Source organism: Lissotriton vulgaris, chromosome 2_1 (genome assembly GCF_964263255.1).
Source record: "Lissotriton vulgaris chromosome 2_1, aLisVul1.2, whole genome shotgun sequence".
Classification (NCBI taxonomy): domain Eukaryota; kingdom Metazoa; phylum Chordata; class Amphibia; order Caudata; family Salamandridae; genus Lissotriton; species Lissotriton vulgaris.
Window position 1 is genome coordinate 1,068,507,979 of NC_141687.1, and position 26,321 is coordinate 1,068,534,299.

Below are 26,321 nucleotides of genomic sequence, written 5' to 3' on the forward strand. Positions count from 1 at the left end.
TAGCCAGTATTAGAGTAATCAACCATGCCGAGAATACTGAGGACACAGTTGAAAAACGGGGAGTGGGCATTGACAATGTTGGACAGTGCAGCAGAAATCAGTATAGCGCGCAAGAACTTGATGAGTCATCTGGAGACAGTGGACACGAATGAATACATTCAGGTTGAAACTGCCGACACCAGACTTAGCGAGCCCCATAAAATATACGAAATAACATTGCGTATAGAGGGTGATAAGACTAGGAAAATTAAGGGTCTATTTTGGGATAAGCTCTCAAAAGGCTATGATATTCTGTTAGCTGAAAAAGATTGGCCCCCAGAGTTTGTCAGGGAGTGCCCTCGTGGCGAAGAAGTGATTATGCCTGCCTTCTCGATTCACATACCGATTCACAAAAAATACACATATGCAAGGAAATGGGCTGTAGCCCAGGCACCTGCATTGTATAAAAATCATGTAGGATGGGATGAGGATTCACCGCCTCACAAAATCCAACTAAAAAGTGAACCAACTGCCCAACGGCAGTATCCCATAAAGCAAGAAGCTAAAAAACAAGTCAGGGAGATCTTAGATCAACTTGAGTACCAGGGGGTGATTGAAACATGCACCTCTCAAATGAACAATCCTTTGTTTCCTGTCTCCAAGCCAGACAATTCATATCGTCTAGTTTTGGACTACAGACACCTTAATACATGTTGCAAAACTTTTGCAGTACAAAACTCGCATAGTGCAGCCCTAATGAATAACATAGTTAGGAAAAAATACAAAACGACATTAGACATTTCTAATGGTTTCTTTTGTCAAACTATTGCACCAGAAAGCAGATACTTGACCGCTTTCTCCGCATTTGGGTCACAGAAAAAATTCTGTCGACTCCCACAGGGGTTCAAGAACAGCCCAGGACTATTCTCAGCCAGGGTAACAGAGTTACTACAAATCTATGATGATGAAGCATTATCTTACGTAGATGATATTTATCTCACAGACGACGACTTGGATACTCACTTGAAAAGAGTGAACACCATTATACTTGGGTTCGCAGCAGAGGGTTACAAATTCAACTTTAAAAAGTCTCGAATTGCCCATCTGACAGTACTATTCTTAGGGTACGAATTATCAAGTGAAGGGAAAAGCCTAGCGGACAACTTCTTAGAGAAGTGCGCTGTACTCCAAGCTCCAAAAACGCTGAAGAATTTACAATCCATACTAGGTTTTCTGAATTTCGGAAGAACTTACATACTAAATTACGCAGAGAGGGTTAAACCTCTCTACGAACTAATAAAACCTGATTTAAAACAAATCAATTGGACTCAAAAACACACAGAAATTTTGAGATCACTGCAAACAGACATGTTAGCAAAAACAAAATTAGATACACGTGACAACACACGTGATCTTGTAATCCGAGTCATCCCAGGAAGATGCGGATTCACGTACCTAACCTCTAATGAGGGAGAAAAGGTACCAATTTCAATTAAGTCTCACTTGTACACACAAGCAGAAAAAACATTCAGTCGCACAGAAAAAACTGTGAACGCAGTGCAAATCGCATTAGCAAATGAAAGAGAACTAGCACACGGCAAACGGATTAATATCCTTACAGCGGAATCCGCCTTCGAAGCGCTATTCAGCCCAGTAAACCTGCCTACAGTGTCACTGGATCCGAAATGGATACAGTGCATAGATTCTCTAGCAGCGGAAGACGTGAAATACTATTTCGCCCCGCAATACGAAGAACTGAATGATTTAGAATATGAAGAAGAATATCCTCTGCCAATCGAAATCCTGCCTCTCCCACAATACGCATGTATAATCTATACAGATAGCTTTGTACAGCATTTCAACGTAGAGAGTAAATCCTACAATGCAGCATGTGCGATCATTAAAGGTCGTTGGCTGTGCGGTAAATTCAGACCGAAAGTAACAAAAACTGAATCTGTAAGAAACTGTTCGGTTCAAAGAACTGAAATCAGATCTTTAAAGATGGCGCTCGAAAATGCAGAACGCGAATTCCCCACACTTATCGTGTGCGATTCTCATTTTTGCGTCAATTCTTACAACAATAAACTGCAGAGTTGGATCGAAAACGACTACAAAGATGACACAGGTGCCACAATAAAGCATAAATTGCTCTGGAACGAGGTAGCTCTTTTAAGTAAAGAACTACAAAAGACTCACGTGATTCACGCACAGAGTCTTCAACGTGATGGCGTTCACGTTGCAGGGAATTCATTGGCTAATACAGCCACCGCGGAAGCAACTAACCCGGCTTCCGTAGCCACAAAAAAGCGCACAGATAAGTATATAGACGGGGAAACCATGCTAGCAGTAAAAACGACCGTAAAAGGCGACTGTGCAGCACTACCCGTAAACTATCCACTCAATTATGCATACATAATCGATGCAAACTCCGTTCCTTTTGCTCGAATCCCTGGAGTGGGGGACAGAGTAATTCCAAACACGAACAGGAGAATATTTTTAATAGCAGACGCACACATGGGTTTGGGTCTAAGGCACAGAGAGATCAAGGAATCACTGACTGAATTACAATCAGTATTCTGGTGGCCGGGAATGAGTGTAGAACACCAAATATATGCAAACAACTGTGAAAACTGTAATAGGGATCGCAGTAGCGAACCTTGCTACCGGCTACCAATCAGAAAGAGCGTAACGCTGCCTACACCCCGTCCTGCGTCCTATTAATAGTTAAGACGAAAAGCATTTAAAAAATGAGGTCCCCAGCGCTCGGCTGACGCTAGAACGGTTATAAAAAGATTTGCGAGTCCATATCGGCATATACGCAATTACCACGTTCCATTCTGACCAGGGTCCTGCTTTCAGCTCTCGAGCCTATAAGGAGGCCATGGCCAGCATGGGAATTGGGTTGCGGTATTCTTGTCCGTCGCACAAGTGTGGTAGAAAGAGAAAACCGGGACATAAAGCAATCTATAACAGTGAAGGTATTAGGTTCAGGCGCTGGGTGGGTCAAACATTTAATAAGTGTCCAGACTAGTCTTAATAACATGCCAAGAAATTCTCTACAAGGTTTCAGCCCATACGAACTATTGTTCGGAATAAGAATGAACGTTCAGGACCTCGATAGTCAGATGTCAGTGGTACAAGCAGAAACAAAGCAGTTTGAAGTAAAAGACCGTTTGGCTGTTTTACAGGAACTGAATGAAACAAGAAAATCATTAAGCAACATAAAGTTAAAGCAACAGCCAAATACCACTGACGAGGCACCACCCGCAACAGCCCCAGCAAGGCCTGTCTGGATTCCAAAGATTGGGGATCTAGTCAGAGAAAAGATCGCGGTTAAGAAGGAATTTGGGCCTTCTTACAGAAAAGCAGTACCTGTCTTAGCAGTCACCGGAACAAGATCAGTTGTGCTACCGCCCCTTGCTGGTAAAAAGGAGAACAGAGTCGTGTCCATCGATCTGGTAAAACCACAAGCATGTGGCCTATAATCAACAGTAGGCCCAGTGGACTCCCAAGAAACAACAGAATACCCAAACTTGCAACAATCCAAGAGGTTCAAACTGAAAGACTCATCACATTCGATCAGCCTGCAGTGCACAATGAAGGACTATGCAATAATGCCATGGAACTCGTGCCTCTTGAAACACAGATTGAAACAGTTCGTCAAGAAACAACACCAGTCTACAATGATGTGGCATCAGAAAGTGCTACCGAGAGACAGATTGAAAGAACAATCCCATCAATTGACAGAACTGCCTCTGGTTATTTCATCAACTTCGACAACTTCTCTGAAGATTTATACGATCCCGAAGTGATGCCAGAAACAAATAAGTCTTTTAAAGAAAAAGCAACGGAACTCTTTCATCAACTGAAGGAAATCTACCTTATTTCCCCTTGGCTAGAGTTCTGGTTCGGTCTAGGTGTACTTTTCCTCCTGCTTTGGCTCATCATGGTACTGTGTTTGGGAAAATTCATTGAAGGAAAATATATTACAATGGACACAGCAAGTCAGAACATCAACCTAGTCCTGAAACCACACAGATCATCCCACGTGAAGAAAAGAGAACTGTCAACAGTAAATGTCACAGCAATTCCAATACCTGGTGGGGTAGTATGGGAGAAAACAGACTATGAGATCTATGGTCCGGTCGAAATCCTGAAGTATCCTCATCAACTAAAGGTTTCCTTAAGTGACTTTTTGACACCAAGTACACTCTCTGATGATTGGGACTTTAACAGTATTAATGACATGATGTCTGATTTAGTAATGTCAGCTAGATTCACAGATCATGATTATTTACAAGGTTCATCTAGTTATGAGCAGTTATTCTGTTACACCCACTATGGGGATCATTACTTGCATAAATCTGCACAGCCTAGAAATGTTTTTATGTATAATCAATGGGAACATTGTTCTACACCACCTAAAAGCAGTTCTAAAGCATTTTTTGAGAAATTCAAATATTTTTCAGGGTTTAACACCAGTGATGCAGAAACGTTTTATTATAAACTGTTAGATAAAACAGGCATGAAAACAATGCTGACAAATTCTAAATTGATATATTCAGAAGCATTTTATGACAAAATGATGACATTTGGTTTTGATTATTGGAAAAATAATATTGAAACGAAATCAATTTGGGGTACAAAAGATTGGCAGGTGCAAGGCATAGAAGCACTGTTTAGAACCTGCATGATACCAGAACAAATGTTATTTTTAAATGACACTGTACACCAAACATCTTGTCTTGGCCTAGCCAAGAACAAAGACCTGAAAACACCGTCTATACCAAAGCCAATACCTGAAAATACAACAGCTGATATTGAGTTAGACGTGTCAAAAATTTTACATTTCAACAGAACACATCCTGATTGGAAAAAGTGGTTAATCTGGCCTACAGACACAAATAGCTGTCAAGATAGATTCCTGAATAAAACACAGGGTTTAAAAATGACCAGATTAGACTCTAGATATTCCCAGAGACAACATCCAGGAATTATAACCACATACAGTGTAGGGAAACTCTGCCTAGAATGGCTAACTACATCCACACTGGCTGAAATTAAGCAACACTTGTCTTTATTAAAAGATGGTGCTGATTTGCGCGACTTCATTCTTGGTCCACGCAAACAGCGTCAAAAGCGTTTCATAGCGACCAGCATCTATGCTGCTTACAACGAGGCTTGGAAAGTAAAGCAAATTGAAACTGCTGAAAAGATACGAGAAATTGATCGTATTAATTTGGAAAAATCACTTTCTGTGGTAGACAATGGGTTAATGACTCTGTCTTCCAGAATATATTCTTTGGACAATATTGTATCCTCTGCCTTTGATGTGATAGACAGAGATTTGCTAATGTTACAACATGGCCAGTCTCAATTACGCTCTATTATAGAACTAGGCTGGACGCTGCAAAATCTTCGTTCAGGCTATGTGCCTTGGCGTCTGATAAACACAACGTCATTATTTTCCATTTTTAACCTTACTGATAAACAGATCAGTTTGGCACAGAAAGGAGCAGACTATACAATCTTGAGCATCGAGAAACTCGAGAGATTACCATTGACAATGTCAGAGAGTCCTGTCATTGAATGGATAATACACGGAATTATCACAATTCCGATAACAACTTTCCGCTTTAAAAAATGCCTTGAATACATACCTGCTGGCCAGTATGAACAATTGGGTAAGGGATATGTTAAATCCGAATGGAAATTACCATACACTCATTCTTGCTATAGTGACAGCGACAAAAATGTATTTCTTAGTGGTGACAACTGTAAACACTCACTAAGCGGTATACTTTTGTGTCAGGGTATTAATTTACACGGAGCATGTGATGGCAATTCAAACAACCTTTCATGCCACCAGCTAGTCACACCTGCAACTCAGATAGAGCCCTTCTTTATGCAACTCGCAAACGGGAGTTACATTCTAAGAACGGATCACAGGTGCTGTGGCCTCGCGCCCGGAAAAAGTTATCTAGTACAAGTAACGTCCATGGTCAAATGTTGCATGCAAGCATTGTTCCCGAGCGGGCCTCCAGACATAGTGACTCCCCTCTGGCCTCGTCTGAATCTCTATTCTATACGAATTGATACATTAAGCAAAATGAAATCTGTGCTTTTACAGACAACAGTGCCTATAACGTCATCTAAAGAGACGTATGATCTTCTAGTCGCAAGGACGGCTACTGAGGTCCATGACCTTTTATCAACAAATTGCCCCGTGCATTTCGTACAAATGCTCGACCAACTCCTTAACATGTCTAGTGCTACAAGCATCCCAGGCATATTTAAGACAGTCTTTACGGGACTGCTGACACCCTTCCAGGCAATTTTGGGAATCTTTCCTAATTTTGTGCACTCCATCTTTGGTGGTATTCCACTATTTTTTGGACTCATCGCAGGGATTCTATTTTTGACCCTCCTGCTACGTTATGGCAAGCCTCGGCTCAGACATAGCTCCCATGGGAATGGAAGAAACAATCCTAGCAATGCGCTACAGGGACAGGATAACTAACGTCCTCGGATTGGCCAGGCTGAGAGATCTAAATATGACCTGGTTCCTTTCATTCAGACCAATATGGCAAAATTGCATTTTACCTGTGCTACGGTGTATGCTTTGCGGCGATGAATGCGTGTTGGACATCTGTCTTTCACTTCCATCAGCAGTACCAATGGACGTCGATACTTTGCTCAGTCCAATAACGGCTCACGCATTGTGTTGTCCCCAGCGGCTACCAATCCTGATGACGGCATTCGTGGAGACTCCTGTGCTACATCCAAGTGGTAACAGTGGAGCGAGTGACAAAAGCAACATCATCCAGGTACAACGTTCTGTGAGCAGAGCTGGTCCTGTCTTCGATGACAGCAATCATTCTCACACCTGCCAAGTTACAGCGCTATCTAATTTGGTTGAACTATCACCTGATTTTGTAGACCAATTCTTTGCGAGCCTGTCTGATACGATGTTCTCACCCACAGAGAAACAATAACTTTTGAGAAGCTTTCCGACACACAGCGTTCCCATGAACTCTGAATTCGGCCTTCAGTTTTGATCAACATAAAACTGCCAGGAGCTTTGGTAAACTGATTTTTCTTTGAATTGGACAATTTTTTAATATTGACCCTTTCCTTTTGGCACGAACAATTCTTTGCTTAACGTAAAAACTATTCTTAGAGAACAGAAGCTTCACACTTCTATTTCTAAAAAAACACATCTAGAGACATAACAACATAACACCAGCCTCTAGCACACATATTATTACAATGCATTTTTATGTGATGATTTATCTCGCATTTCTTCTGTCAGAGATACTTCATGTGTAATTCTTTATGCATAATCGTTCATTGATTTCATATGCAATAATTTTTGAATGATTACTATGCTTTTAAAACTACGTACAGTACCTAAATTCCATGTATTACAAGTACGCCTATTTCGAATGCATTTATGTATTTTGGGGTGGGCTATGTTACACCATGTTACACATGCATCTAATTGCTTAGTTTTAGTAATTTTGATGGACATGAATTCGTGGAGTGGGTGTCATGTGCTTATCTAGGTTCCTGATCGATACTGTGACCTTATGCCCCTATTCGGCTATAAATCCATTTATTCCCTATATTGGCATAACCGTTCAAGTGCGATTTTCTGTAAAGTCATCTCTGGCCTCACACGAGCAGAGCCACAGAGCCACATTCCAGCATGACTCTCTGCTACTTCCTTTGCGACCAATTAGTGCAATGACAGAGCAGCAGTCACTATCTGATATTCCTAGATAACACTCCGAGTTCTTCAACAAGATAAAAACTTAGCAAACCTGGAAATCCCCGCTTGCTATGTTTTGATTAGTAATGGAACTCTAATGAGCAACTGATAACTATCACTTCCTAGTGACATCTTTAATTGACGTCTTATGTCCAGCAAACTTGCGTCAAACCCGGCACCTGTCAGGTATAAATATTACCAACGTTGCCTTAAGCAATGAGCGAACATGTTGCTGATGCCAGCTGCCTGCATGACCCCGTGTTGGTAAAAACTAGCACTCTGTCGCTGCAGCCTGCTATCCTGTGGTGGTGAAGCTACTGATTACCATTATCGCCGCTACAGCGCGACCTATGGTGCAGTACGCTTGAGGAGCCGTGCAGCCGTCCTCTGCGAAGACATCCAGCCCAGCTGCCCGCGGACGCTGTCACCCCTCCTTCCTCGACGCGCTGAGAGAAGCCGCTGCCTTTCTCGTGCAGAGAAATCCAGTCCCGGCGCTTCCAGTTTACCCTCGCAGGTGACTGGGATATCGAGAGAGACCCCTGAAGGAGATACCAATCCTCCATCATTCTATTCAGAGGTATGGTGTTGACTAAACCCTTAGACGAGAATTCTTGAAACAAACCTTGGCAAAACCAACTTAACTTAAGCTACTTACTTACTCCCCTTCTCACGTGTTAGGCTTAGGTCAGGCACACTGGGGTAGGCTTAGTTAGAAGCACCAGTTGAGTATGTTAGCCTAATGTATATATGACTGTATATATGTTTTATTACTTTTAAACCATTGTATGGCTAAGAAACCATATCAATGCTTTTACAGTTCTATTTTGCTATTCTTATCTTACTGTACGTACTTTTTATAATAACAGTTATTGCAATTGTGGCAATACATTTCTCTTGTATGAGAAGAAAGACTGTTCAATAAATGTTAACCCTTTATTGATACACGCCCGTCTCTCTATTCTCTACATACTGTGAAAGTAAACTGCACTAGACTGACTGAGTGAAATCTATGTCTATTGTTTCACACGACCCTAGAGATCGACTCTTGATCTGAGGAGCAAAGTTGTCATGTTGCACGGTTGTTGGAAAACTGAATCCCTTCTTGTCTGTGCCAAGGAAGCTGATCACTTCCTATGCAGAGAAGAAAGTTTCCAGTGACCTCTGAGCTAGTTGGTAACACAACCCAATTAAGTTTAGCATAGTCAGTGGAGGCCTGGAATATAAGCAGTTCCACGTCGATACTACTGTTTATGTTATTCCAATGCGCAGGGCCTAGTGGGAAACTAGGAACTACACTACAGGAGAGTTGACAAAACAAGGACAGAGTTTCTCGTGGACCAACGAGTGCGACAAAGGGTTCGAGAAAATAAGAAGGGCCGTGACAGCAGTGGATCACCTGGCCTATTTCGATCCAAAGCTGTGCACAGAGCTAACAGTGGATGCGAGTCCTGTCGGACTAGGAGCAATTTTGGCACAGCATCAGCCGGGGAGAGACTCCCCAAGACACATCGTGGCATATGTAAGTAAGAGCCTGACGGACGTTGAAAAAGGATATTCCCAACCGGAAAAAGAGAGTCTGGCAGTGGTGTGGGCCTGTGAACATTACCACATGTTCATATATGGAAAGCCCTTTACAATTATAACAGACCACCAAGCACTGATAACAATCTATGGCAACCCGAACGCAAAGATACCACTAGGATAGAAAGGTGGGGAATCAGGCTCATGGACTACAATTTCAAAATAATACACAAGCCAGGGAAAGAGCACAACCCAGCAGACTACGTGTCGCGACATCCTCTGCCACAAAAGTCACAAGCGACAACGATGGCAGAAGAGTATCTCAATTTCGCATTGAAGCTCAGCACACCTGCAACAATAACATTAGAGGAACTGGAACATGAGACAAAGAAGGACAATACAATGCAGGAGACAATGAAGATCAACAAAGAGCAGAGATGGAGACATGTAAACGGCAACAGCAGCGTGGAACGAGGAGTAGACAAAGAGGAACTGCTGGCGTTCAAAAGAATAAATGAAGAGCTATCAGAGTGTGTGAACGGAATAATAATGAGAGGCACCAGGATAGTAATGCCCCGGACACTGAGAAGAAGAACGGTGGAACTGGCACACGAATCACACAGGGGAATGGTGACCACCAAGAAAATGTTGCGAGAAAAAGTGTGGTTCCCAGGACTAGATAGCATGGTGGAGGAAACAGTGATGAATTGCCATGTCTGTCAAATAACAGGACATTCCTCAAAACCAGAACCACTACAAATGTCCCCACTGCCGAAAACGGTGTGGGCGGAGCTGGCAGCAGATTTCTACGGCCCCCTGGAAACAGGAAGCTACCTGTTAGTTATAATAGATTAATATTCAAGATTCCCCATAGTTAGCCCGGTATCATCAACATCAGCAAATGCGACACTGCCAGTGCTGGATGACATCTTTGCAGCCTGGGGTTCACCACAAACTCTCAAGACAGACACTGGCCCACCATTCTCAGGTGAGGAGTTCAAGAGATTCATGGCCTACCTGGGAATAAACCACAGACGAATAACACCATTGTGGCCACATGCAAACGGAATGGCCGAGCGGTTCATGGGAACAATCAAGAAGGCGATACAGAGGGCAAAGCTGACACAAATATCAATAGGGCAAGCCCTATGTCAAGTACTACGAGACTATCGAAAAACACCTCACAGCTCCAAGGTAAGATGCCCGGCAGAGTTAGTACTAGGACGCTCAAGCAGAACAAGACTGCCACAAATAAAAGAAGTGGAGAAAAAGGAAAATAAGGATGTAGCTGCAAGAGACAAGGAACAGAAGGCGAAGATGAAGGCTTACGCAGACCAAAGAAGGCATGCAACAACGACCAAAATAAAAGAAGGAGACACAGTGCTTGTGAAACAGCGACAGGTGAGGAAGTCGGACAGCACTTTCTCAAAGGATCCTTTGAAAGTAACAGGAATAAAGGGGCCAATGGTCACAGCATCAGCCGGCCAGTACAACATCACATGAAACAGCTCCCACTTCAAGGTACTGAAAACAAAAGAAGAAGAAATATCGAAGCAAGAGCTGAAGGAACAAACATCACAAGCAGAGTCACCAACAGACGTCAGAGAACAGCAACCACGGAAAGAATGCAAAAAGACAAAAAGACTGATCGAGGAGATGTGAAGAGACTGAGATGTGAACATCGACATGTCAAAAGAGTGGAGTATCTCTCTCTCTCTCTCTCTCTCTCTCTCTCTCTCTCTCTATATATATATATATATATCTCTATCTCTCTCTCTGTTTTTCTTTCTTTCTTTCTGTCTTTCTTTCTTTCTCAATGCAACGGGGACAAATGGCAAGAAATGTATTGTTCACAACAAAGGGGGAGATGTCGTGCCCCGACGAAGGCACTAGGACCCTGGTGACACAAGATGGGGACAGAGGACACCGGACACCACATCGGGTCAGGGGTGGGGACGAGAGGGCAGACTGGACCTGGACCTTGGAGCGAGAGGCCAGGCCGGACTGGCCGTTGCGGGCACCGGGCAATCCCCCGGTGCGCCGCAAGGGTGGGGGCCGTTTTTGTTACAGGGCCGTTTTTGCAGCATAGCTGCAAAATCGACCCTGTAACAAAATCGGCAGAAAACCGGCCACGCCAAAGAGCTCGGTCGCACCCCCAGGGGGCCAGCCGAGCACTTTGCCAGGGCCGGTTTTGGTTCTCAGTCCGGCCCTGGCGAGAGGTCGCGCAGACATCGCGCTGCACCCAGCATGTAGCTAACGAATAAAGTTACCTCCTAACAACCAGCATCGTGTCCTGTGTATGTTCCTGGGCGAAGGGGAACACGACACAGACGTGGGCAGCGACGTGCTAGGTAGGACTTTGATGAGCAGCTATGGGAAACAATTGCTGATCATGCCCCCATGTGGTAGTGCACCCATGAGTTGGTTAAAGGAGAAAGGCATGGCCGGCAACACTCTTTAGTTAGAACTAGAGGCAAGTGCTTATTTAATGCAACACCTTCTTTACAGAATACGGTGAGTGTAACTAAACTACCCATCTAAAAGTCCCACGTGCTGCACAAACTACAAATCCCATAAGCCACTGAATCTAGGGCAGAGGTCTTCAAACTTTTTAATGCCGAGACCCCCTTGTGAAACCTTTTTAATCTTAAGGACCCCCTTCCAACAAAAGTTTCTAGAAACTGGTACTCCTCAACATCAACAACTATCGACAACCATAAATGTGCCTGTTAGACCTCATCACATCCATCCATCCATCATTCATCCACCCACACTTTCACACATCCATCCATCCATCCATCCTTCATCCATCCATCCACCCTTTCATCCTTTCAACCATACATCCATCCTTCATCCATCCACCCTTTCATCCTTACATCCATCCATTACCAATCCACCCTTCCTTCCATCCATCCATCCATCATTCATCCACCCACCTTTTCACACATCCATCCCTCATTCACCCACCGTTTCATCCATCCATCCACCCATCATTCATCCACCCACCTTTTCACATCCATCCATCCATCCATCCATCATGATCCATGCAACCTTTTATCCATCCATACATCCATCTACCGTTTCATCCTTCCTTCCATCCATACATACATCCTTCATCTAGCCACCCTTTCATCCATCCATTCACCCATCATTCATCCACCCACTTTTTTCACACATCCATCCATCCATCATTCATCCATGCAACCTTTTATCCATCCATACATCCATCATTCATCCATCTACCGTTTCATCCTTCCTTCCATCCATCCTTCATCCATCCACCCTTTCATCCATCCATCCATCCATCCTTCATCCATCCACCCTTTCATCCATCCATCCATCATTCATCCACCCACTTTTTCCACACATACATACATCCATCATTCATCCATGCAACTTGTTATCCATCCATACATCCATCCTTCATCCATCTACCGTTTCATCCTTCCTTCCATCCATCCATCCTTCATCCATACACCTTTTCATCCATTCATCCTTCGTCCATCCACCCTTTCATCCACCCATCCATCCATTCACCCTTCATTCATCCACCCACCTTTTCACCCATCCAGCCATCCATCATGATCCATGCAACCTTTTATCCATCCATAAATCCATCCTTTATCCATCCACCCTTTCATCCATTCATCCACCCACCTTTTCTGCCCCTCTCTCATGGGGGAAGGGCGTGGGGGTGTGGGGGGGTCAGTATCTCTCTGTGTCTTCTTCCCTCTTCCTCTGTCATGGGAGGGCATCTCTGTGCCTTCTTGCTGGGGGCGGGGGTGGGCGGACAGGCTGTAACAACATCTCACCTAAAGAACAGACTCTCAGGCACATTTCTCCCACACAGGCGCCAAGTATCAGGGTTTGTGCTTTGTGCTTTACAGCCTCCTCCCCCAGCCACCCTCCCCTGCCCCCATCCCCTCCCCTCCTTGGCTTAAACACCTTCAGGGACACACACAAAGCCGCACCCTTACTTCACAGGTCTTTAAAAGACCTTTTACTTTTAATGAGGCTTTGTTGTTTTTCACAGCTGGGTGTGAATTAGGCCTCTGCCGTGAGCACCCTCAATCAGCCCGACGCCACTAAGGCAAACTGACAATCTGCAACCCCATTCCCAGGACTCCACGACCCCCCTGGGGGTGGCGCCCCACAGATTGAAGACCACTGATCTAGGGTGACCAGGCGTCCCGGATTTGCCAGGACGGTCCCAGTTTTTCACCAGCCGTCCTGGCAGATTTCAGGAAATGTAGCTCATGTCTGGGTTTTTAGAGAGGGTCGACTGAAAACGGCGGGAGGTGTTTTTTTACGTTTTACAAAGCAGGGATAGTTACCAGTTGTTTCAAAACAGCAATTTAATTAACAAGCAGGTGAACAGCGTTTACTTCGCATGCATTACTTCGCATGTCATTACAACGTGGTCGTTATAACGACCACGTTGTTAGTTCGCATACCTTTACTACGCAATTCGGAACAACGACTTGCGTTAGGGTGGAGAGCTACTGGGTTTAAAAAAATGTATTTTATGCATAATCTTACTGCCTTGTCTGTAATTCTCTGTTGAGGAGCGCTGTCATTCTATGCGCTCGCTTGAAGTAAAATTGTAGTCGTCCTTCTATTTTTTGTGAAATGTCCCAGTATTTGGCTTCAAAATTCTGGTCACCCGAACTGAATCCCTCCCATTAATGTGCTGCTGCATACGAAAACTAATTAGACTATTTCATTTACAAAATGTCATCATTTCACGCACTCAATGTTTTCCATCTCAATAATCACATGTCAATGGAAGGTATTTACAATAAAAAACTAATCATCTTAGACACGCCTTGATGGTTCTCATTGAACAGCAATAACGTTGTCTTGTTAGAACTAGAGGCAAGTGCTTATTTAATACAACACCTTCTTTACAGGATATGGTGAGTGGGTAACGGAGCAAAAAACCAATGGAACAGTGATGAATTGTGGTGAAGTTGGTATATGTGCCAGTGTGGGTGGCCGAAGGGCGAGGGAAAGAATTGACGCTTCTCTTGTCTCACAAACCTCTCTGTTTTTGTTGCAGATACTTTTCAAACCAACCGCACCGGAACGGGCCTCTACACCAAAGACTTCTCAACGTTTGCCATTGTGGACTTCCCACCGTGCCAGTACAGCGGTCAGAACGCCACCCTGATGATCACCGCGATCCTCAACTCCACCAGCTCGAGTGAGTGTGCTCTGACAGCGCCCGCGCGGGAAGGAATGACGCAACTGAAGTAGTGCGCCAAGCCCAGTGGGGTAACCGGATAGCGGGTACAGCTGACTAAAAGTGTGCGCAGCTGGTAGAGACAGGCAAAGAACACAGCTGTAGAAAGAGGGTTATTGTGTTAAAATGATTATCCTTATGCATAAGTTTAGTATGAAGACCTTTATTTGGTTATAAGTGTGGAGAAAGAAAAACCCACAACCGTTCATCCTGGTGTTTCCGCTGCAACTGTCAAAATCACAGAAGCACGAGAGCTCCAGAACGATCGGCATATACAAATGGCAACAGCGCCTGAGAACAGGCGCGCGACAGACAAATTGTCCTTAAAGGAATAAGGACAATTTGTCACCACAACATCATCCCCCTTCTTTTGACAAAAAAGAAAGGGGCATTAATAACAATCAATGACAAAGTAAAATGTCATAAAATGCAACAAGAAGAACAGGCAATGCAGAGAACATAGAAGAGATTTGGAAAAGAAGTTACATGGAATGATAATTATTGTTTATGAGGATAAAAGGAGAAAGTAGGAAAGACAGCAGGAAAGAAAATACAAACAACTCATGCATCTTTCTCACAAAAGATAAGCACCCACTCCCTCACACAAACAAAATAAACAATAACCCAAATACAAACATAATGAGAGCTGGCCAGGCTGACAAGAGTAAAGTACAGGGTTGAGACAATATGTTGAGAAAGTGAAATGATGAAAGAAGAACAGGGAATCTGTACAAACAAACAATGCCTATGGTAAGCTTTTTTTAATATATTTAGTTGTTGAAAGGACACCATTAATTGCCTTTCCTTAACCTGAAATCATGGTCGTAGTGAAAAACTCTAATTAAGATCAAAGCCTCTTGTTATCCCATATGTATTTAGAACTACATAGAACATTCATAGGAGAGATATAGAAACTATATGTTGTTTGGCTTTTTTATTCTTTTCATTTTAGAATCTCTTTTCTTTAACAAACAAAACTACATAAACACACTTTATACAATAAATACAAAAGACAATTCAATGGTAACCAATTATGTTGGTCTAAATGGCCCACAATTATTTCAAACTCAAAGGACGTAGACAAACAGTAATGTCACAACATTCCCTGAAGAAAGGTTATCAACACAAGACCTACATAGGAGCTTCAAAGGGTAAACTATTTACTCCCTCCAACAACAATATATTTACAGCTCCTAAATCATATAATTGCATCTACTTTGTCTCAATTTTCTTGTGTTGATGCCTATTCAAATATAGTCGACGCGTTTCAGCCTTTTTCTACTTCAGGCCTCTTCAGGACTTTAGGGCAATTCAACCAATATATTCCTATAAATTAAGATGTACACAAACTATTAGTATATTCTCCTTCCTAAGTTCTATTGTCATATATACACACACACTACTCAACAGAGAAGGAGAACCATTCTAAAAAATCATTGAAAAAGATCCAATTATAATCTATTTCCCTCGAGGTTTTGGCAGCACACAAATAATAATTCTAACAATTCTAACAACCAGAGTGACTAAGGAGAGGAATCAATTAACCTCTTCAAAAAATTATATCAAGGTGAATTATTACCAAACATTACCAACCATTACTATACACCATTGTGGCACTTATTGCCCAGACGGTGAAGTATATCTCATTATTAATCCTCTATTGCACGGGCTACGTACCGTAGGTCAACCTCTATTATAATCAAATTCTCACTGAAGGGGTCAGCTTCAACGTGTATATATGCTGAAGATACGTGGAATACTCACTTTGGTCCACCTTATCACCACCTCCTACATAAACAAATGAAGATTGTCTAACTGGGACTAAATCTATTAACAACTAGGTGAATATAAATTAGTTCACAGTCTTACCCGTTCCTAGGGGATCGAAGTGCACATATTCACGAAGGACAAATACATAATGGTCTGAAAACGACAAAAACGTTCGTTTTAGCGCGTGCCCAAAAGTTAAAGTACGAGATGAATCTAGCGCCGCTTTACATTACCAGAAATATCGTGCTCACCGTATTATAGCATTTTTACAGAAGTGAGGACAACGTTTCCAACTCTTTCTGTGCCCTCGGACACGTCGATTCCGGGTGAGTTTCCGCGTATAAAAAATGAAGACGGACTGCCTCAAGAATGTACCAATCCCAGAGCTGTATATATCTAATGACGTTTGCGCGTCACTTGGTAGAGGGCTGGCTTATCACAAGATAACGCCCCACGCAAACACTGTAGCCTCGGTCATAGAAAGGAGACTTGCAGCATAGCTATCAACGGAGGAGGGATCTAATTAAATTAATATGCTGACGGCCGAAGGCAATTACGGCTGCCCAGAGACAAATAGATTAAAGGAGCATAGTAATGACGGTTTATATAGAGGGCATATAATTATACCCTCATTTCTGAAATTATAAACAACGTCCGCATCTTTATCATCTCATGTTGTTTTCATGAAAACTAACAGGAAAACCAGTGAAAACCTTATAACCCACATATGCTGCCAGCCTCTTACATTCTAATCATCTATCACAGCTATTTACAAGTTGAGAATTAAAAACTTCAAAAGCATCAATTTATAAGAACCAGTAGTCCTATATTCATGTATCAGTCCAGTGTACATTCAAAACATTTTATGTTTGTAATTTACAAAACATAGTCACAGCATGATGTCACAAGCATCTCAGAAGCCTACTAATATATAGTTTAATGACAATCATCATTGTAGCAAAGCCCATATCTCATCTTTGTCATTGAGACCAGTTTTAGATGTTTGGTATTTCTCTATTAGCCTTGCTTCTAAACGGTTAAGTTTAATTTCGGTCTCTCCTTTGTTGGTATTCGTCACTTTACATAATACAGACCATTCCAAATCTTTCTCTGAATGATTATACATCAGAAAATGGCTGACCAAGGGAGCCCCCGAGGTCTTACATTTAATTCTAGATTTGTGCTGTAAAATTCTAGATTTTACAATTTGGGTAGTTTGTCCAATGTAGAATCTATTGCACGGGCACTTTATACAATAGATCAAATTCTTTGAGTTACAATTAGAGAACTCTTTTAGTGTATGTGTGCTCCCGTTGATTACAATTTCTTTAGAGTCTTTTGTTAATTCACATGCAGCGCAATTTTGACATCTGAAGTGTCCAATTATTGGTGGCAAGCCTAACAGTTCTCTAGTCCCTTTTGGAGGTAACGTTTTCATGGTGGTCGTTGCCCTGACTAGTTGGTTACGAATGTTTTTTCCTTTTTTAAAAGCAAATAGTGGTTGGGAAATACCTAGCTGTTCAATCAATTTCCAATTTTTTGGGATAATCTTTTTTACTTTATTGGCCCTCGGGTCAAAAGTCAATACACACGTTAAAGGAGTGTCTTTTTCCTTTGTTTTAGGAGTCATGAGTTCCTCTCTTGGAGTATACCATGCTCTTTTCAGAGCAGTTTTGATAAGTTTCTTAGGGTATCCCCGGTGAAGTGAATGCAACCAATCGGTCACCATCCCCATTCCAATGGGGATGGTGACCGATTGGTTGCATTTCACAATTGGCTCAACAACAGAACAAGAGAATTTAAATTCACTATCACGAGTGACCATGAAAAGATCAACTTTTTAGATGTTTATGTACAACATGAAGAAGGCAAACTGTGTGTGAATTTATATTCAAAACCCACTGATCGCAATACCCTATTGCATTTTACTAGCTGTCACCCACGTACTTTGAAAGAGAACTTGCCGTATGGCCAATTTCTTCGCGTCAGGAGAAATTGTAGTAGCAAAGAAAACTATTTCTATAATGCCGAAAAACTAAAAGTCAAACTACTTCACCGGGGATACCCTAAGACACTTCAGATGTCAAAATTGCGCTGCATGTGAATTAACAAAAGACTCTGAAGAAATTATAATCAACGGGAGCACACATACACTAAAAGAGTTCTCTAATTGTAACTCAAAAAATTTGATCTATTGTATAAAGTGCCCGTGCAATAGATTCTACATTGGACAAACTACCCTAATTGTAAAATCTAGAATTTTACAGCACAAATCTAGAATTAAATGTAAGACCTCGGGGGCTCCCTTGGTCAGCCATTTTCTGATGTATAATCATTCAGAGAAAGATTTGGAATGGTCTGTATTATGTAAAGTGACGAATACCAACAAAGGAGAGACCGAAATTAAACTTAACCGTTTAGAAGCAAGGCTAATAGAGAAATACCAAACATCTAAAACTGGTCTCAATGACAAAGATGAGATATGGGCTTTGCTACAATGATGATTGTCATTAAACTATATATTAGTAGGCTTCTGAGATGCTTGTGACATCATGCTGTGACTATGTTTTGTAAATTACAAACATAAAATGTTTTGAATGTACACTGGACTGATACATGAATATAGGACTACTGGTTCTTATAAATTGATGCTTTTGAAGTTTTTAATTCTCAACTTGTAAATAGCTGTGATAGATGATTAGAATGTTAGAGGCTGGCAGCATATGTGGGTTATAAGGTTTTCACTGGTTTTCCTGTTAGTTTTCATGAAAACAACATGAGATGATAAAGATGCGGACATTGTTTATAATTTCAGAAATGAGGGTATAATTATATGCCCTCTATATAAACCGTCATTACTATGCTCCTTTAATCTATTTGTCTCTGGGCAGCCGTAATTGCCTTCGGCCGTCAGCATATTCATTTAATTAGATCCCTCCTCCGTTGATAGCTATGCTGCAAGTCTCCTTTCTATGACCGAGGCTACAGTGTTTGCGTGGGGCGTTATCTTGTGATAAGCCAGCCCTCTACCAAGTGACGCGCAAACGTCATTAGATATATACAGCTCTGGGATTGGTACATTCTCGAGGCAGTCCGTCTTCATTTTTTATACGCGGAAACTCACCCGGAATCGACGTGTCCGAGGGCACAGAAAGAGTTGGAAACGTTGTCCTCACTTCTGAAAAAATGCTATAATACGGTGAGCACGATATTTCTGGTAATGTAAAGCGGCGCTAGATTCATCTCGTACTTTAACTTTTGGGCACGCGCTAAAACAAACGTTTTTGTCGTTTTCAGACCATTATGTATTTGTCCTTCGTGAATATGTGCACTTCGACCCCCTAGGAACGGGTAAGACTGTGAACTAATTTATATTCACCTAGTTGTTAATAGATTTAGTCCCAGTTAGACAATCTTCATTTGTTTATGTAGGAGGTGGTGATAAGGTGGACCAAAGTGAGTATTCCACGTATCTTCAGCATATATACACGTTGAAGCTGACCCCTTCAGTGAGAATTTGATTATAATAGAGGTTGACCTACGGTACGTAGCCCGTGCAATAGAGGATTAATAATGAGATATACTTCACCGTCTGGGCAATAAGTGCCACAATGGTGTATAGTAATGGTTGGTAATGTTTGGTAATAATTCACCTTGATATAATTTTTTGAAGAGGTTAATTGATTCCTCTCCTTAGTCACTCTGGTTGTTAGAATTGTTAGAATTATTATTTGTGTGCTGCCAAAACCTCGAGGGAAATAGATTATAATTGGATCTTTTTCAATGATTTTTTAGAATGGTTCTCCTTCTCTGTTGAGTAGTGTGTGTGTATATATGACAATAGAACTTAGGAAGGAGAATATACTAATAGTTTGTGTACATCTTAATTTATAGGAATATATTGGTTGAATTGCCCTAAAGTCCTGAAGAGGCCTGAAGTAGAAAAAGGCTGAAACGCGTCGACTATATTTGAATAGGCATCAACACAAGAAAATTGAGACAAAGTAGATGCCATTATATGATTTAGGAGCTGTAAATATATTGTTGTTGGAGGGAGTAAATAGTTTACCCTTTGAAGCTCCTATGTAGGTCTTGTGTTGATAACCTTTCTTTAGGGAATGTTGTGACATTACTGTTTGTCTACGTCCTTTGAGTTTGAAATAATTGTGGGCCATTTAGACCAACATAATTGGTTACCATTGAATTGTCTTTTGTATTTATTGTATAAAGTGTGTTTATGTAGTTTTGTTTGTTAAAGAAAAGAGATTCTAAAATGAAAAGAATAAAAAAGCCAAACAACATATAGTTTCTATATCTCTCCTATGAATGTTCTATGTAGTTCTAAATACATATGGGATAACAAGAGGCTTTGATCTTAATTAGATTTTTTCACTACGACCATGATTTCAGGTTAAGGAAAGGCAATTAATGGTGTCCTTTCAACAACTAAATATATAAAAAAAAGCTTACCATAGGCATTGTTTGTTTGTACAGATTGCTTTATTCCCAGATGCCTTTGGGTTATTCGGGTTCCCCTGTTTTTGAAAAAGAAAGAAGAACAGGGAGCAGTGTACAGCAGTAGTAAGAAACATGGTAAAACAGCAAAATACAGTAAAGTGTAGGAGAAACTGTAAGTGACAAATCCACAAGAGAGTGGAATGGTCAAACTACTTGTAAATAGTAGAATACATTGTAAGTGACGAATCCACAGAAGGGTGTAACGGTCAAACTACTTGAGCACCATGAAACAATGTGTAAAATGCACAGATGTGGTGTAAAATGCCTATGAAGTCTTTTTTTTTTTTAAACCTTTATTCGTAACAAACAATGGAAGACAAGCATGAGATCATCAAAAGATGTACATACAAAGCATACAACAATACAGGTGTAGTGCAGTGCAGCGGCGCAGACACCGCGTCCAAGTGTCACTTCGAGGGGGGGGAAGTACAGAGGGCAGATAAGAGGTCATGGCAATAAAGGCAATTTGTAACGTAACACATCAATACAGAGCACAGAAACGTGTCAGAAATACAATTTAAAGCACATCTATACCCAGTGAGGAGGGCGGCGAAAGGGCTGAGGGCACGTAATCAATAGTGCAGTAGTCCCTGGGGTAGGGCAGGATAATCAGCACCACCAGAGAGAGGGCCGTAGAACCCCACTCCCCCGCAGGTAATCATAGCATGTTCCCTATATCGAACGAAGCAGCAGTACAAATAGAGATACCTTCACACCGTGTAGATTGGGCAAGCGGCAGGGAAGCGTGCAATTTCAACACCCGGAGCCCCATCAGCCCACCCCAACCCGATCAGCACTGTCCGAGTCAGAGTCCTGCACAGCCCTGGTAAGGAGGTACACCTGCAGTGGGCTCCAAAAGTCTCTGGGCTTACAGCGCGCAGGCATCAACTCTGCATAAACATTATATTGGTCCTGACAATAAACTACCTCTTTCAACCAGTCTTCGAATCGTGGTATCCTGCCCCTACCCCAGCAGCAGGCCACACGCCTCTTTGCCAGCAGCAGAGTGACATCTATAAACCTACGATACAACGCCGGTACCGCCTTGGTGTATCCCAATAACAGGACCATGGGGTCAAGCGGCACTCCACCGCCGGTCATAACCTGGAGAGCATCATGGACCTGCACCCAGTATTCCGAAACCACCCCACACTCCCATGCCAAATGAAGAAAGTCGGCACCCGGCATATGACAACGAGCACACCTATCATCCTCCGCTAGCCGGAACCTGAGCTTCCTAGCCGGGGTGTAGTAAAAGCGCTGTATGAACTTGTAGTGTATGATCTTTAGGCGGCAGCTAGAGGAGATGTTGGCGGTCACACCACAACAATACTTCCACTGATCATCAGAAAGGGAGATGCCAAGCTCCGCATCCCATTGCGCACGCGCACGCCCCGGCGAGATAGCACGTTGTTTCCTGATGGCTCCATACAACCTAGACACCAAATGACGTCCATCAGACAGTAATAGTACATGAAGCGGTAGGGTCACAACCGGCTCCTCAGGAAAATCAGGCAACAGCGACCGCAGGCCCTGCCGCAGCCGGACATAATAAAACATTTCAAGCGGGGAATACGTCCCATCCCTGAAGAACTGCTCTGAGGTACGGACGGTGCCCTCATGAAACAGGTCACCCCAGGTATGTATTGCAAGCCGCCTGCACAGGCGCTGGAAACCAGTCTCCTGCAGTAGGGACAGAGCAGGGTGATATATCAAGGGCAGTGCAGGCGAGTAGAGAAAAACAACATTCAGCGCCCTTGCAATACGCTTCCATGCGTCAACAGTGCAGGTAACCGTAGTGTGGTGTGTGTCAATGTCCCCAGCGTTACCAAGGATCATGCCCTCCAATGGAAGAGGATGAGCGACCCACTGTTCAGCGGCCACCTGAGGCATAAACGGCGTGGGGCGCATCCAGTGGTAGGCGTAGTGCGCTTGAGCGCTGACATAATAAAGTTCAAACTCGGGGATGTCAAAGCCCCCGTCAACGTAAGGAAGCGTCAACGTGGCCCATGCCACTCGTGGCTGTTTGCCCCCCCAGAATAGTCGAAGCAACTCTGAGCGGAGACGTGTGAAGAAATAGACCCCAGGGTAATACGGGATGTTCTGAAACAAATATATGAAGCGAGGTAGTACCACCATTTTAATGAGAGATGCTCTGCCCGCCATAGACAATGGTAAGGACATCCACCTCGTGACGCTATCTGCCAGGTTAGTTATAGCCACACCATAATTAAGCCGTAGCGTCTCCTCCTTGAGCAAGGACACAACAATACCCAGATACCGCAATTCCGAGTCACACCATTCCAGGGGGTAGTCAAGTGGGAAACGATGAACCGCTGCAGTGAGTGGGAAGAATTGAGATTTCTGCCAATTAATATGAACTCCAGATATACCGCCAAAGACAACAAACTCCCGTAGCAACGCATTGAGATTCGATTGCGGGTCCTTCACATAAAGGGTGACATCATCAGCGTAAAGGGATATGCCAATCTGTCGCTGAAGGCAGTTAAACGCGCTCCGTTGATGCAATTGCCGAATTCTACATGCAAGGGGTTCTATAGCAATGGCGAACAAGAGAGGAGAGAGTGGACACCCCTGTCTGGTCCCCCTCGTGATCGGGAAAGGGGAGGAAAGCACACCATTTACAACCACTCTGGCCATAGGGTCGGTATAGAGAAGTTTAACCCATGAGATAAATATTCTGGGAAAGCCCATCCTGCACAGGACGTCAATTAAATAACCCCATTCCACCGAATCAAACGCTTTCGTCGCGTCTAAGAAAACAGCAGCCACCGGGAGCCCCGGGGATATCGTTGGGATCAAGGAGAATAATGTACGTAGATTGTGGGATGTCGCCCGTCCAGGTACAAAACCTGACTGATCAGGCAGCACTATGATGGGCATAAGTTCAGAGAGACGCATCGCCAATACCTTGGCCAAAATTTTAACATCGCAATTAAGCAATGAAAGAGGCCTATAGGAGCCCACGTCAAGGGGGTCCTTCCCTGGTTTGAGTAAAGAGGTGATAGCGACCTCCCTCATAGAGCCTGGCAGGCGTCCCGCCTCTAGAGATTCCTCGAAAACCTCCAGCAACACCGGAGCCATAATATCCACATAACATTTGTAAAATTCGGCGGGGAGACCGTCCAGGCCCGTGGCCTTACCATTATTAAGAGACATGATGGCACTCCGGACCTCGTCGACCTCCAGGGGCCTACCCAGAAAAGACCTATGATCATCAGAGAGCCAGCAGAGCGACAGCTCATCCAAGAACCCGCCATACCTCACGTCTCCTGAGTGCTGGGAAGTGTACAAGTGTGTGTAGTATTGCAAAAATGCGTCCTGGATAGCCGTAGTGTCTGTACAGCGTGTACCATCCGTCAAGACCAGTTCCAATACATCCGAGCTATGCCTCTGGTGTCTAGTGAGAGCAGCCAGTACCTTCCCAGGCCTTTCACCCTCACAATATCGTCTAGCCACCCAGTGCTTACCCCTATGCTTCGCCTCCCTGGCCGCTTCCTCCTCGTAATCCGAAAGTTTGCTTCTAAACTGGCGCATGAGATCAGGGTCAGGGCCAGCAAGCAGTTCACGCTCCAGGCGTCGTAGGTCGGCCTCTAAGTCAGCAAGTGTGCGAACAATAGTCCTGAGTACCCCACAACTTTTGGAGATCGTGACCCCCCGGATCGTAACCTTGAATGCCTCCCATATCACCTCCACACTGTCCACAGACCCCCTATTCCTCGGGAAGAAGGCCTCTATTTCCTCGCCCAATTCAGTCTTAAAGATGGGGTCCAGAAGGGCCGATGGGAAGAGCCGCCAGGGCGGGCGTGGTCGGTGCAGTCCAGGCACTGACAGAACTACCCGAACCGGACAGTGATCGGAGAATGTCCTGGGGAGGTGTGTTACCCCGTGCAATCCAGCCACTAGACCCCTGGAAACAAAAATATAATCTAGCCTTGCCCAGGTGCGGGCCTGTGTTGTGAAATGCGTGCCTTCCTTAACAGTGGGGTGTAAATATCGCCAGCAATCTACCAGACCCGCCTCTTCTACAATGCCCCGCAGGATATCCCTGGATTGCACATTATACTGATGACTCCCCTCCGATCTGTCCTCCAGCGCTACCATTGCCAGATTAAAGTCTCCCCCCCACACAACATGGGAAGCATCCACAGCAAGTACATGACCCCACAGTTCAAGAAAAAACGTAGGAGTATCAACATTTGGCGCATAGCAATTCACAAATAGTACAGTGATCTGCCCAATCCGCCCCCACAACAGTACATATCTCCCGTCAGAGTCCAGGTGTGATCCCAACTCTTGGAAGGAAAGCGATTTTTTAATCAATATTGCGACTCCCCTTGCATAAGATGAGTACGATGAGAATCGTCTCACAGTAGCCCATCTCCCACCAAACACAGGAGCCGGTGACCGGCGCAAATGAGTTTCTTGTAGAAGTGCCACCTGTATGGCATGACGGTCCAGATATTGCACCACATTACGACACTTTCGGGGATCATTGAGTCCACGCACATTCCAAGAAAGAATCGAAATCCTATCCAACCTTTCAGTCGACATTACACATAGGGAATACGTGACATGGAACCCCGAAGCCCTGCAGCCTGCACACCACACGAGCCAACACAGTAAGCCGCAGCCGCCGCACATGCACCCCACCCAGCATCATAAAGCGCACAACCATCCCTGCCGTCTTCCGAACCCACAACCATCCCCCCCACCCAGACCCAAACAAAGCACAACCGTGCAACAGGCACGCAGCGCCATACGAGAACATTCCAACCGCAGCTCATCCAACAAGTGAGTGCGCAAAGTACCAAAGTGTCCCCACCTCCCACCGCCCACCTGACCAACCCCAACCAGTCAGGACCACCTGCCACCCCCCCTCCCCACACCCCAGACATCCATCCATCCGTCCAGAAAAGCAGTCGTACAACAAAGTGAAATGTGAACATAGAAGGGGAATTCCCGTTGGGGGTGCCCACTAGAGGTGCACTTCACCACTCTCCCACACTATGCCGCCGTCCCAGCCGAGTAGGCAGAGATACAAGGCAGGCACAGTGCTGGAGTGGGTGCCCGGAGCAAGAATAGAAAGAAAAAAAAAAAAAAAAAAAAAAACCAAACAACCATCGCCATCCCAGCAGACATACCACACCACCTCTCGGTGAGGTCCGGAGGTCCACACATTCGCTCGAAATAGCATATGTTCATGGAAAGTCTACCGCTAGCGGCAGGCGTAACAATAATCTCAAGAGGCGATCAATACAGTCATCACGCTATCAAAACCTGCTCAGGAGTCCTCTTCCTCTCCCGCCGATTGGCGATCATTCTGTCCCAATCCATCTTGGCGATCAGCAGCAGTCCGCTCCCTCCTCAGTCGCTTCACAAATTCTTCTGCCTGCTGCGGATTTGTGAAAAAAGTCTGCTTCGCTTGATGCGTGATCCTCAACTTTGCAGGATAGAGCAAGGCGTAATCCACCTGGAGGTCCCTAAGCTTCTTCTTGA

General features: G+C 43.8%; 1 protein-coding gene across 2 annotated transcripts in view; it reads left to right on the plus strand.

The window, feature by feature from the left end:
• UPK2 (uroplakin 2) overlaps positions 1-26,321 on the plus strand; it is an 80,990-nt gene that overhangs the window by 24,395 nt on the left and 30,274 nt on the right. For both annotated transcript variants that reach the window (XM_086956746.1, XM_086956745.1), the window contains one exon: positions 14,331-14,474. In XM_086956746.1, the coding sequence (XP_086812872.1) occupies positions 14,331-14,474 (144 nt within the window). The remainder of the gene's footprint in view (positions 1-14,330; positions 14,475-26,321) is intronic.